Raw genomic sequence first — 13267 nt, forward strand, 5'->3', positions numbered from 1 at the left:
TATTTTACAACCCTGGTATCATGACCTGCACCCATATCAAGAGTCAGACGTTCAATCGACTGAGCTATCCAGGTGTCCCATGACAAATTTATTTTAACCTTAAAAAGTAATTAAATCTAGAGTGAAACAATTAAGTGTGCAGGTCAAGTAATTCATTCAGATTCTTGAGGCACAGTGCAAATTTAAATGTGGGGAGTTACATAAAGCATATATTCATTGTGAAAGAAATACTCTAGTACAATGTTTGTTTATTTCACGTACTACATATTTGTTGACTAACCAGACACTGGGGATACAATGGTAAACAGACAGAAGTTCCCTGTCCTCATGGGGAAGCAGTGCCAAATAAGTACAGAAATTAATGTTAAATTTTGATGGGTGTTAATAAAAGAAATAAACAGCTAAGATGCAGCATGAGGAAAGTTTTACTAGAATAATCCTTTTAGAAAGAAATTTGTCATCGTCTTTCAGTAGACTTTAAAATGTTTAATATTTGTTAATTAGGTAATCCCATGTCTAGTAATCTGCACTGTGAAAATGATAAATATGGAAAAAAAAAGTTTAAACGTTTAAGAGTATTCCTTGTAATCATTGTTAGTAAGGGTGACTAATGGGTAGACAATCCAAATGTCCAATATCCAATAGTAAAAAATCATACATAGAAGAATATATACAATATGATTTTGTTATAAAGGCAAAGAGATGAATTAGTAATAGAAAATACTTCATAGAAACTTTAATAAAGGGGAAAATATTTTATGAAAAAATGTGGACACATTGTATGTTTAATAGGAATAAAACTGCAGGGGGAAAAAGGATGCAGAGTAATGGATTAGTGGGAAATAACAAAATCTTAACAGTAGTTGCTTTAGTTAGTAGGGTTATAAGAATATTTTAATGATGGTCCCTTATCACCAGCGTTGTCAAGCTCACTCCTCCCAGAGGAAATCACCATAAACCATTTGGTTTTTGTCTTTTCTGAATTTTACCTGCACATTTGCATGTAAATATTTATACATACAGTTTAATTTTAAATGTTAATGGAATCATAGCATATATACCATAATGATATCACACCATATATCTTGGAACTTGTATTTCTTGCTTGTTTTGTTTTTTGGTTAATGTGTCTAAGTGTTCTTTTTTGTTGTTGTTGTTCATTTATTTTTTTAATTTACATCCAAGTTAGTTAGCATATAGTGCAACAGTGATTTCAGGAGTAGATTCCTTAATGTCCCTAACTCATTTAGCCCATCCCCCCTCCAGTAACCCTCTGTTTGTTCTCCATATTTATGAGTTTCTTATGTTTTTGCCCCCCTCCCTGTTTTTATATTATTTTTGTTTCCCTTCCCTTATGTTCATCTGTTTTGTATCTTAAAGTCCTCATATGAGTGAAGTCATATGATATTTGTCTTTGTCTAATTTCGCTTAGCATAATACCCTCTAGTTCTATCCACGTGAGGTGTTCTTTTCATATAAGTTTATTTTTGTGAGAGCTCAGTATTCTCTAATAGGGATATAAAATAATTTATTTATCATTTATTAGACTATTCTCCTTAGTTTACAGTTCTTGTTGGAAATACCACTGTGAATATCATTGTTCATTTGTTCATTTATTAAGTATTTTTTAAACCCCTTTGTGTGCCAGGCACTTTTCTATATGCTCGGAATTCAGTAGTGAACAAAATAGACACAAACCTCACACTCAGGGAGTTAACATTTAAGTATATATCTCTTTGTACATGAGCAGAAATTGTCGTAGAGTTGGTACCTAGAAGTCAAAGCATCCTGAATTTTGATAGCACCACCAGCTTGCTTTCAAAAGGCTTTAGTTTTCTCTGCCACCACAGCTATAAGATCACATTTTCTTTTGTATCACTTTCTTTTTTCCCTGTTGGTGCTATTTAAAAATATAAAAATAAGGGGAAACTTGAAGAATGTTCCTTCTGGGAAGGCAGATGCTTTTACTTATTTGAAATGGAATTACCAATTGATCAGAATAAAGTTACCCCAGGGAAACAGAATAGAGGCTAAAACCAGACTAATAGCTGTATAGATGCAATTAAGTTGGAAACAGAGGAGCAGTCAATTTTTGATACTGAAATAATTTGTACTCTCTATGGGAAAAATGTATTGGAATTTAAATGTGGAAGGCAAAACTTGAAAACTTTTAGAAGGCAATATAAGAGCACACATATCCCTGACATTAGGCTAGGGAAGTTCTTAAAAGACATGGAAAATACAAACAATAAAGGAAAAGATTGATAAAATGGAGACATTAAAATATAATGTATTTTTACTAAACACTTTTAAAAGAACTCAAAAGTTAAGTCACAAAACTCTGACAAATTGCAGTATATATGTCAAGGGATTAATTTCTACAGTATTTAAGAACTCCTAGTTTTTATTCAAAACAAGATAAATATTAATAGAATAATGGGCAAAAGAGATGAATGGGCATTTCACAGAAAAAAAACTAAGACATACAATAAAAATATAAAAAGATGCCCAGCCTCGCTCAAGAAGATGCAAGTTAAAACCAAAAGGAGTTAAGAGCACCTGAGTGGCTCAGTCGGTTAAATGTACGACTTTGGCTTAGGTCATGATCTCATGGTTTGTGGGTTTGAGGCCCGCGTCAGGCTCTGTACTGACAACTCAGAGCCTGAAGCCTGCTTTGGATTCTGTGTCTCTCTCTTTTTCTGTCCCTCCCCTGCTCGTGCTGTGTCTCTCTCTTTCAAAAATAAAGAAACGTAACAAAAAACAAAAAACCAAGGAGTTACCAAAACAATCTACAGATTGACTGTAGTCCCTAACAAAATATCAATAACACTTCACAGAACTAGAACTGATAATCCTAAAATTTGTATGGAACCACAGAAGACCTCAAATAGCCAAAGCAATCTTGAAGAAGAACAAAACTGTATCACAATTCCTAATTTCAAACTATATTGCAAAGCTGTAGTAATCAAAACAGTATGGTACGGACACATAAATACACATAGATCAATGGAATAGGATAAAAAGCCCATGCATACAAACCCACACTTCTGTGGTCAATTAATCTATGACAAAGGAGGCTGGAATAAGAGTCTTTTCAGTAAATAGTGTTGTGAAAACTGGACAGCTATATGCAAATGAATGAAACAACCACTTTCTTACACCATACACAAAAATAAACTCAAAGTGAGTTAAAGATATAAATGTGAGACCTGAAACCATAACATTCATAAAAGAAAAAACAGGCAGTAAAATCTTGGACAGCGGCCTTAGCAACATATTTGTGGATGTTTCCTTCAGGCAAGGGAAACAAAAGCAGTAAGAAACTATTGGGACTATACCAAAATAAAAAGCTTTTGCACAGCAAAGGAGACCATCAACAAAACAAAAAGCCAACCTAGTGAATGGGAGAAAATATTTGCAAATGACATATCTAATAAGGGTTAATATCCAGAATACATAAAGAGCTTATACAACTTAGTACCAAAAAAACCAAACAATTCAATTAAAAAATGGACAGAGGACCTGAATAGACCTTTTTCCAAAGAAGACATACAAATGGCCAACAGCCACGTGAAGAGATTCTCAAATCACTTTCAGGGAAATGAAAAAATCAAAACCACAATGAGAAATCACCTTACACCAGTCAGAATGGCTAGTATCAAAAAGACAAGATAGAGTGAATGTTGGTGAGCATGTAGAGAAAAGGGAATTCCCAAGCACTGTTGGTGGGAATGTAAATTGGTGCAACCACTGCGGAAAACAGTGGTTAAAATTAAAAATTTTTTTAATTTTAATTCCTCAAAAAATTAAAAATAGAAATATGATCCAGTAATTCCACTGCTGGGTATTTATCCAAAGACAATGAAAACACAGATTCAAAAAGATCTATGCACCCCTATGTATATGCAGCATTATTTACAGTAGCCTAATTATGGAAATAGCCCTAGTGTCCACCGATATAGATGAATGGTTAAGAATTGGTACACACACACACACACACACACACACACACACACACACACACGATGGAATACTACTCAGCCATAAAAAATGAAATCTTGTCATTTGCAACAACATGGATGGATCTAGAGGGTATAATGTTAAATGAAATAAGACAAAGACAAATACCATATGATTTCACTCATAAGTGAAATTTAAGAAACAAAACAAATGGGGAAAGAAAAAAGAAGCCAAGAAACAGATTCCTAACTACAGAGAACTGGTTACCAGAGAGGATGTGGGTGGGGGCTGGGTGGAATAGGTGAAGGAGATTGAGTACACTTATCTTGATGAGTACTGAGTAATGTATAGAATTGTTGAATCATTATACTGTACACCTGAAACTAATAGAACACTGTGTGTTGACTATACTGGACTTAAGACAAGAAAAATATTATAGGGACATGTAGACATTTGGTAGAACTATAAAGCAAGGGAATGATTTAACACAAATTTCAGGGTGGTTGTAACCTTTGAGGGGAAAGTAGGAGGATATGTGGTACAATGGTAATGTGGAAGTTGTGTTTCTTAAACTGGGTGGTGAGTACAGGAATGTTTTATTTTATTATTCTTTTAGTTGACCTTCCTTTTATGTTTGTATGAGAGGTTTTGTAATTTCAAAAATCAGCCAACAGCTAAATCACTTTAACATAATTCCTTTATTTCTATTAGTCTTAGCCTTTCCATAATACTGGGCATTTAACATTCAATAAATTCTATTCCATAAAAATCTAATCAATTATGTCTTTAAGACTTTCAGTTAATGATAAAACCTTAATTCTGTTTCTTGTACAAGTCTGATGTGGTAGTCATTTTCATTTTAAATTAGAAATTTAGCGGCGCCTGGGTGGCTCAGTTGGTTAAGCATCGAACTCTTGATTTTGGCTGAGGTCAGGTTCTCTAGGTTGTGGAATTAAGCCCCGCCTCAGGCTCTGTGCTGAGTGTGGGGTCTGCTTAGGATTCTTTTTCCCTCTTCCTCTGCCCCTATCCTGCTTGCCCTCTCTTTTGCGTGCGTTCTCTTTCAAAAAAATAAATAAATAACTTAGAAATTTATTTTTTATGTATATTCAGTTTTCATTTGAATTTTGAAATTTTGGCTATAAATACTCGAAAGAGTATTTTTGCTTTGAAGAGTCTTTTAACATTTTAACAAATGTTAAAAGTAGTTCAGCCTTGATAATTTTATTTTTCCTGGCAGCTAGCATTGGATATGTGGAGGAAATTGATGGTTGAACCACTTCAGACCATCCTTATCCGAATGCTGCTCCGAGAAATAAAAAAGTGAGTACTGATACTTATCTTCTTGAGTCAATTCTAATTTGCTGTTTGAAATGGTTTCAAATAGTGTACCGTTGCATGGGTGTTGACTAGACATAGGCCATGTGTTACTTAAATGAGCCTCATTTTCCATCTAAATGGCAATGTTTTAAATTGTTTCATAATTTTTTTTGGCAGGTCTTTGGTCCAATATACTTAATAAATAAATAAATCCCTGAAGGAAGTGACCTATCATTTGTTGTTGCAAGCCTGGTACCCTCTTGGATTTTCCAGGGCAGTGCTGAATTGTTTGAACATGTTCTGTCAGTTTAAATCCTGATGAGGGTAACCTACCTATTCAAGAAAACAGATTTTTCTAGGTAGTTGGCTACCTTTTAGCCCCAGTGTTAAATCAGTAACTTGCCTATTAATGTGAGGTTAGTTTATAGGAAAATGGCTTCTCATTTTACTCAGGACCCAGTGTTTTGGACTTTACCTAATTGCTTTGTGAATAGAATTGGAGACAAAGTAAGTTTTCCCATGGAGTCCAGAATAGAACATCCTTGCATCCGTTCTGGCCTAAAAGATTCTTACTAGGCTTCAGCTTTGGGGAACCTAAAGCACTAAAAGTCACTCATACAGATGTGTATATAATAAATATCAGGTTATTGGTACTGATATTGTAGGAATTATCTAGACCAGTGAATTGCAACGTGATAATGGCCACTTCATCTGAAAATGCTTTCTCTAAAGGATACCCAAATATGGAGTTTTTTATGTGAGGGGAAAAAAAGGAAAACATTGTTCTTTCTGTGAGCTCCTACTGGGAAATAAGGGACTTAAAAACAAAAAACTAAAGAAAAACATAAAGCCACGAAAAAGGGTAATGGAATATTTTAAAATTTATTGTTAATGCTAAGCAGAAAGTAGATGGTAGCAATTAATAACTTGGTTTTAAAAACCTGTCGCTTCCCTTTTAATTATTCCATTTTTTCTAAAGCAGTAGGGTGGAACAATTTTTCTAAAGCAGTAGGGTGGAACAATTTTTTTCTTCTCTTTTCTCTACTAAACTATAATTAAAAGAATACTCCCAACAATATTTATAGGTTCTAACATAATTTATTTTTCTATTAAATATTAACTTTTTTCTTAACTTGGAATTCAGTTATTTTACATTGAAAGTTTATTGAAAGTATTGTTAAAATTTTCTGAATGTTAGTTTTTTGAAATGTCTCTTTTAATATGTTTGTCCCAACCTAGTAAATTTTCTTAAGTGTGATTGTTAGCTTATTAAAAATGAATTTGATGGAAGATTTTAAGAAATTTTCTAACTGTATAAGAAAAATAATGCAAGTATATGATATTCTGGAAAAGAATCATAATATCTGGTTAGAGATATTAGGCCAACTGTTCTTAGTTTTGTTGTTATAATCAGCTTCCATTAAAGTATTACTTGACATGCCCTACTAATACCTCATTTATTTTTCATGTATACTCTATTAGGTCGGTGTTATCCCACCTTTTACAGCTAAGTAAGCTAAGGCATAATAGTAATAACAATAATGGGGCACGTGGGTGGCTCAGTTGGTTGAGTGTCTGACTCTTGATTTTGGCTCAGGTCATGAGCCCAGGGTCATGGGATCAAGCCCTGCATCAGGCTCTGTAGTGAACATGGAGCCTGCTTAGGATTCTCTCTCTCTTTCTGCTCATCTCCCCTGCTTGCGCCCTCTCTTGCTCTCTAAAATAATAAATAATAAATCAGTAAATAGTAACGACAACAAATAATAAATATGGGAGCTATGTGCCAAGAAGTGTTCTAAAAGCTTTACTGGCATTATCCCATTAATCCTCACCACGCTGGGATGTTGGTACTATTTCCATTTCCATTTTACAAACGAAGACATCAGTGGTGGCACTCTAAGAAGACTAATTTGACTCCAGCCCCTATTTTCTTTTTTTTTTTTTTCTCTTCAGCTCCTATCTCCAACTTACCAACTCTATATCCATTAAGCCTGTCTTTTTAATTCACAGAATATTTCTTTCATTCCCAGTTCCAATATTTTAGCTTTTATATACATTTGAGTTTTATAGTGCCTTGAGTATTCTAGTATTTTCACACATAGTACTTTGTATGATCTTAAGGTGGCAGTTTTATTTATAAGTAAATAAATTGAACTTTCAATAGAGAGAAACGACTTCTTGAATTTGATATAGCTAAAGAAAGAGAGTCCATGCCTAGAAACTTCCAATTTGGGTCTTTCTACTATGTTGCTTTAGTATTGTTAGTATTGTTTAGTATTGTTTTCACTATGTTGCTTTACCCATTGTTGTTTGAAATAATATGGCCAGATATCATAACTTCCGTTACATGGACAAGTGGCTGTGTTAAGTATTTCCCCATTGATAAACTTGTCTGAACAAGATGTGAAGGTGAATATTATCATAGACTCATTTACAAATGGGGAAAATGAGGCTTGCGAAGGCAATCTCACCTTACTCAGGTCACATAACTAGTACATGGGAGAATGAGAATTAGGATTTAAGGCTAACAGAGAGGTATTTTATTATATGTACCTACAACTTCTTTTTGGAAAGAGCTCCACTAAACTTACAGTTTAGCAGAGCATATTACAAATTTGATTTCCTATCAGCTTATTTAGTTTCCTTTCCTGTAATCACCACTGCGTTCCTAGGAATTTTCTACAAGTGTCTAAAGAATAAGGGTGCCTGGGTGGCTCAGTCGGTTAAGCATCCGACTTCGGCTCAGGTCATGATCTCGCGGTCCGTGAGTTCGAGCCCCACGTAGAGCTCTGTGCTGACAGCTCAGAGACTGGAGCCTGTTTCAGATTCTGTCTCCCTCTCTCTCTGACCCTCCCCCGTTCATGCTCTGTCTCTCTCTGTCTCAAAAATAAACATTAAAAAAAAAAAATTACTGTGAACTAATGGTTTCTTAAATCTGGCCAGTGAAAAGTTTACACAAGGGATATTTAAAAGTATTGCTCTACAAAAAAATTATAAAATAAGTTGATTGTACACAATTAAAAATATATAGAAAGTTACAAAAAAATTAGAAGGCCTTCATTTTTCCCCTAATACCTTCAATACTGTTATTTAAAGCAAATCACTATTAAGGATTTAAAGTATTTTCTGAAAAAATTCTCTATGCATTTAAGATTGTGTGTACATTTGTTTATATGGATGTGCATATGTATATATCTACATATGTATAAATACTACATACAGTATTACACACACATATGTACATGCATTGGGGGAATTTACAGAAGTATTACGAATACCTAATAATATATTCTTAGAAATTAGAATAGATTAGTGGTTGGTATGAGGCTATAAGTATGAGGGAGTTGCTTTATGGTGATACAGTAGATGTATATTTTGAATATGGTGGTAGTAACATGAATCTAGGTATGTGATAAAATTTCATAGAATTACATAAATACAAATATACACAAATGATTATGTGTTAAAGCTGGCAAATTCTGAATAAGGTCTATAGGTTGTCTCAATGTTGATTTCCTGATTTTGACATTGTGCCATAGTTACGTAAGATGTTACCATTGGAGAAAATTGGGTGAACATGTCCAGGACTGCTTTCTGTTATGTTTGCAGCTTCCTGTGAATCTGTAATTATTTCAAAATTAAAAAAAATTTTTTAAGATTAAATGGCACATAATATGTGAATATCCCTGTTTTCTTCCTTTTAGCTGTAACTTTCTTCTCTTCATAAGTAACTACTGAGAATAGTTTGATTGTACTTAAATATTTGTTTATTTAAGTACAGTGGTTATATTTATTTTTTGTGGAAACTTTATATTCCTTTAGGAAGATGATGAAAGCTTTAGAGCCTCCCCACATAAAAATACTCAATATGCATATGCACACAAAACTTTATGTACATTTTAGAAGGTTTATGGATTCCTAGGATCAGAATTGCTGCCTTAGCATTTATATGGCAGATTTCTTTTTCCCTAAGAGAATCATTTGGCAGATTGCAATCTGAAATAAGTCTCTATGCTTAATGTTTGTTGAATTGGAAAAGTTTTTATTTATTCTGACATTATAATTCAGCAGCAAAACAATCATGACTTTAGTATCCTTTCTGTTGCATAATCAGAAACAAAGACAAGAGTTTAAGTGACAAATGAGAAAAAAATTATAACTTTATAGCTCCTTTTTTTTAAGTTTATTTATTTTGAGAGAAAGAGAGAGAGAGCATGAGCAGGGGAGGGGCAGAGAAAGAAGGAGAGAGAAAATCCCAAACAGGCTGTGTGCTGCCTGAGCTTGGGCTTGGTCTCATAAACCGTGAGATCAGGACCTGAACCAAAACCAGGAGTTCAACGCTTAACTCACTGAGCCACCAAGGCTCCCTGCTCCTTTTTTTTTTTTTTTTTTTTTTTTTTAATTCTTCCTACTTTCTGTTCTGACATCATACCTCTGTTAGATACCAGAGTTTTCCTACAAGTGTGGTTCCATATCAGGGCTCTGTTCCATTTGTTTGTCTATCTTTGGCCCATATCTCACTCTGTTCATTATTATAGCATAATAAGTCTTGATATCTGGTCAGACAGACTTGCCCTCCGTAAGCTAGAAGTGTTCTTGCTGTTATTTGGCCCTTTACTTTTTCATAAGGCCCTTTACTTTTTTTTTTTTTAATTTTTTAACGTTTATTATTATTTATTTATTTATTTATTTATTTTAACGTTTATTTATTATTGAGAGACAGAGAGAGACAGAGTGTGAGCAGGGGAGGGGCAGAGAGAGAGGGAGACACAGAATCTGAAGCAGGTTCCAGGCTCTGAGCTGGCAGCACAGAGCCCAATGCGGGGCTCGAACTCACAAACTGAGATCATGACCTGAGCTGAAGTCAGACATTTAACTGACTGAGCCACCCAGGTGCCCCCCTTTACTTTTTTTTTCACACAGATCCTGGTCATGTTTTGTAAAGGTGATTATAAGTTGCCTAGAATAAATTTTTTGTAGGATTGAAATTCAATTGAATATATAAGTTCATTTGGAGGGAATTTACATCTTTACTGTATTAAATCTTCCTATTCATGAACATATCTGCTATTTTTAATGCCTTCTTTAATGTCTCCTAAGTTTTTATAAATATATCTATAAAGGTTCTTCACTCCTTTGATTTATTTCAGGATACTTGGTATTTTCTGATACTGTTAGAAAAAATTTGTTCTGTGTAATTATGCATTCTATTTGTTTTCTGCTAGTATATTGAAATACAGCAGGCTCTTTAATATATAAATCTTAACATTTAGCCTCCGTGTTAACTTCCGTCATTTGTAGCTTCTTTTCCCAAAAAAAAAGGTCATTTCTAATAATTTGTGCTCATTTTTGTGCTTTCTATGTCAGCTGTCATAATCTGTAAATGATAGTTTTGCTTCCCTTGTGTGTGTGTGTGTGTGTGTGTGTGTGTGTGTGTGTGTGGATTTGCGCACGCGCACACGTGCACTAGCCTGTGCACACACACAACACCTCATTGGCTAGGACCTCCACAGCAGTGTTGAAGAGGAGTGATGGATAATGAGCATCTTTGTCTCACCCCTGATTTTAAAGGTTACATATGTAACATTTCCCTATTTAAAATGATGCTTCCTTTAGCTTTTTTTAGATACTCTTAATCAGAATGATGAAGTTAATTTGAATTTGGTGTTGGATTGTATAAAATGACTTCTGATTCTATTGAGAGATAAAGTTTTTTTTCTATTAATCTTTTAGTGTGGTGGGTTACATTTATGAATTTTCTAATATTAAACTCTCCTCATATAACTAGAATAAAACCCATGTTGGTTGTTGTCTGTAATAATTTTATAACATGGCTGCATTTGATTTGCTAATACTTTGTTTAGAATTTTGAATCTATATCCATGAGTGGAATGGGCCTATAATTATTCTTTCTCATAATGTCTTTGTCTGGGTTTGGTATTAGGCTCATTCTTGTAGGATGAATTAGGAACTATTCCATCTTTTTCTTTTGAGTAGAAGAGTTTCTGTAAAATTTTTCAGTGTTTAGTAAAACTCCCTGCAAAACCATCTGCGTCTAGGGTTTCTTTGTAAGAAGAATTTTTTTTTTTTTTTGCACATTCACAAAATAACCTTTGCCTTTATTTTACTTTGAAGTATAGCTGACATGTTAGTTTCTGATGTACAAAATCGTGATTTGACAATTCTATATATTACTCGGCGCTCATCACGATTAAGTGTGGTCTGTAACCATACATTATTACATTATCATTGACTGTATTCCTTATGCTGTACTTTCCATCTCCGTGACTTATTTATTTTATAACTGGAAGTTTATGTCTCTTACTCCCCCACCTATTTCGCCTATCTCCCCTATTCACCTCCCCTCTGACATCCACCAGTTTGTATTTAAGAGTCTGAATTTTTTGTTGTTACTTGTTTTGTTTTATAGATTTTACCTATAAATGAAATCACGTGGCATTTGTCTTTTTCTGTCTGACTTATTTCATTTAGCATAATACCCTTTAGGTCCATTCATGTTCTCACAAATGGCAAGATCTCATTTTTTTTTTTTATGTCTGAGTAATATTCCACTGTATTTATACACCACATCTTCTTTATCCATTCATCTATCAGTAGCTATTTGGGTTGCTTCCATATTTTGGCTACTGCAAATAATGTTATATATACATAGGGGTGCCCATATCTTTTTGAATGTGTGTTTTCATTTTCTTTGAGTAAATACTCACTAGTGGAATTCCTGGATTATATGATATTTCTATTTTTAACTTTTTGAGGAACATCCATACTGTTTTCCACAGTGGTTGTATCAATTTACATTACCACCAATAGTGCATGGGGATTCCCTTTTCTCCATATCTTCACTAATACTTGCTATTTCTTGTCTTTTTTATACTAACCATTCTGACTCATGTGAGGTGATATCTCATTGTGGTTTTGATTTTCATTTTCCTGATGATTGGTGACTTGAGAATCTCTTCATGTGTCTGTTGGCCATTTGTACATCTTCTTTGGAAAAAATGTCTATTCAAATCCTCTGCCTGTTTTTTAATTGGATTTTTTGGGTTTTTTTGGTGTTGAGTTGTAGAAATTCTTGATGTATTCTAGATATCATCCTTTCTTGGATATATCATTTGCAAATACTTCTCCCATTCACCGGGTTGCCTTTTTGTTTTGTTGATGGTCTCCTTTGCTGTGCAAAAGCTTTTTATTTTGGTGTTGTCCCAATAGTTTCTTACTGCTTTTGTTTCCCTTGCCTGAGGATACATATCCATAAATATATTGTTAACACTGATACCACCTGTGTTTTCTTTTAGGAGTTTCATCATTTCAGGTCTCATATTTAAGTCTTTTTTTTTTTTTAAGAATTTTTTAAATGTTTATTTTATATTTGAGAGACAGAGAAACAGAGCACGAGTGGGAGACAGAGAGAGAGGGAGATACAGAATCCAAAGCAGCCTCCAGGTTCTGAGCTGGCAGCACAGAGCCTGACGTAGGGCTCAGACTCATGAACTGTGAGATCATGACCTGAGCCAAAAAGTCAGATGCTTAGCCAACTGAGCCATCCAGGCACCTCTCACATTTAGGTCTTTAAGCCATTTTGATTTTATTCTTGTGTATGGTAAAAGAAACTGGTCCCAGTTTCATTTATTTGCATGTAGCTGTCCAGTTTTCCCAACACCATTTATTGAAGACACCATCTTTTCCCCATTGTATATTCTAGCCTCCTTTGTCATAGATAAATTGACCACAGAAGCACGGGCTCTCTATTGTGTTCTATTGCCCTATATGGCTGTTTTTGTACCATACTATTTGGATTACTACAGCTTTGTAGTATATCTTGAAATCTGGGTTTGTGATACCTCCAGCTTTGTTCTTTCTCAAGATCGCTCTGACTATTCGAGGTTTTTTGTGGTTCCATACAAATTTTAGGATTACTTATTCTAGTTCTGTGAAAACTGCTATTGGTATTTTGGTAGTGATTGCATTG

The 13267-nt window shown here is 34.2% G+C and overlaps 1 protein-coding gene across 4 annotated transcripts in view; it reads left to right on the forward strand.

Moving 5' to 3' along the window:
* The window catches only part of CUL2 (cullin 2), a 105374-nt gene that overhangs the window by 45311 nt on the left and 46796 nt on the right, over window positions 1-13267 (forward strand). For all 4 annotated transcript variants that reach the window (XM_040450962.1, XM_040450959.1, XM_040450961.1 and 1 more), the window contains one exon: window positions 5198-5280. In XM_040450962.1, the coding sequence (XP_040306896.1) occupies window positions 5198-5280 (83 nt within the window). The remainder of the gene's footprint in view (window positions 1-5197; window positions 5281-13267) is intronic.

Source organism: Herpailurus yagouaroundi, unplaced genomic scaffold (assembly GCF_014898765.1).
Source record: "Herpailurus yagouaroundi ecotype Mexico unplaced genomic scaffold, PumYag 203, whole genome shotgun sequence".
NCBI lineage: Eukaryota > Metazoa > Chordata > Mammalia > Carnivora > Felidae > Herpailurus > Herpailurus yagouaroundi.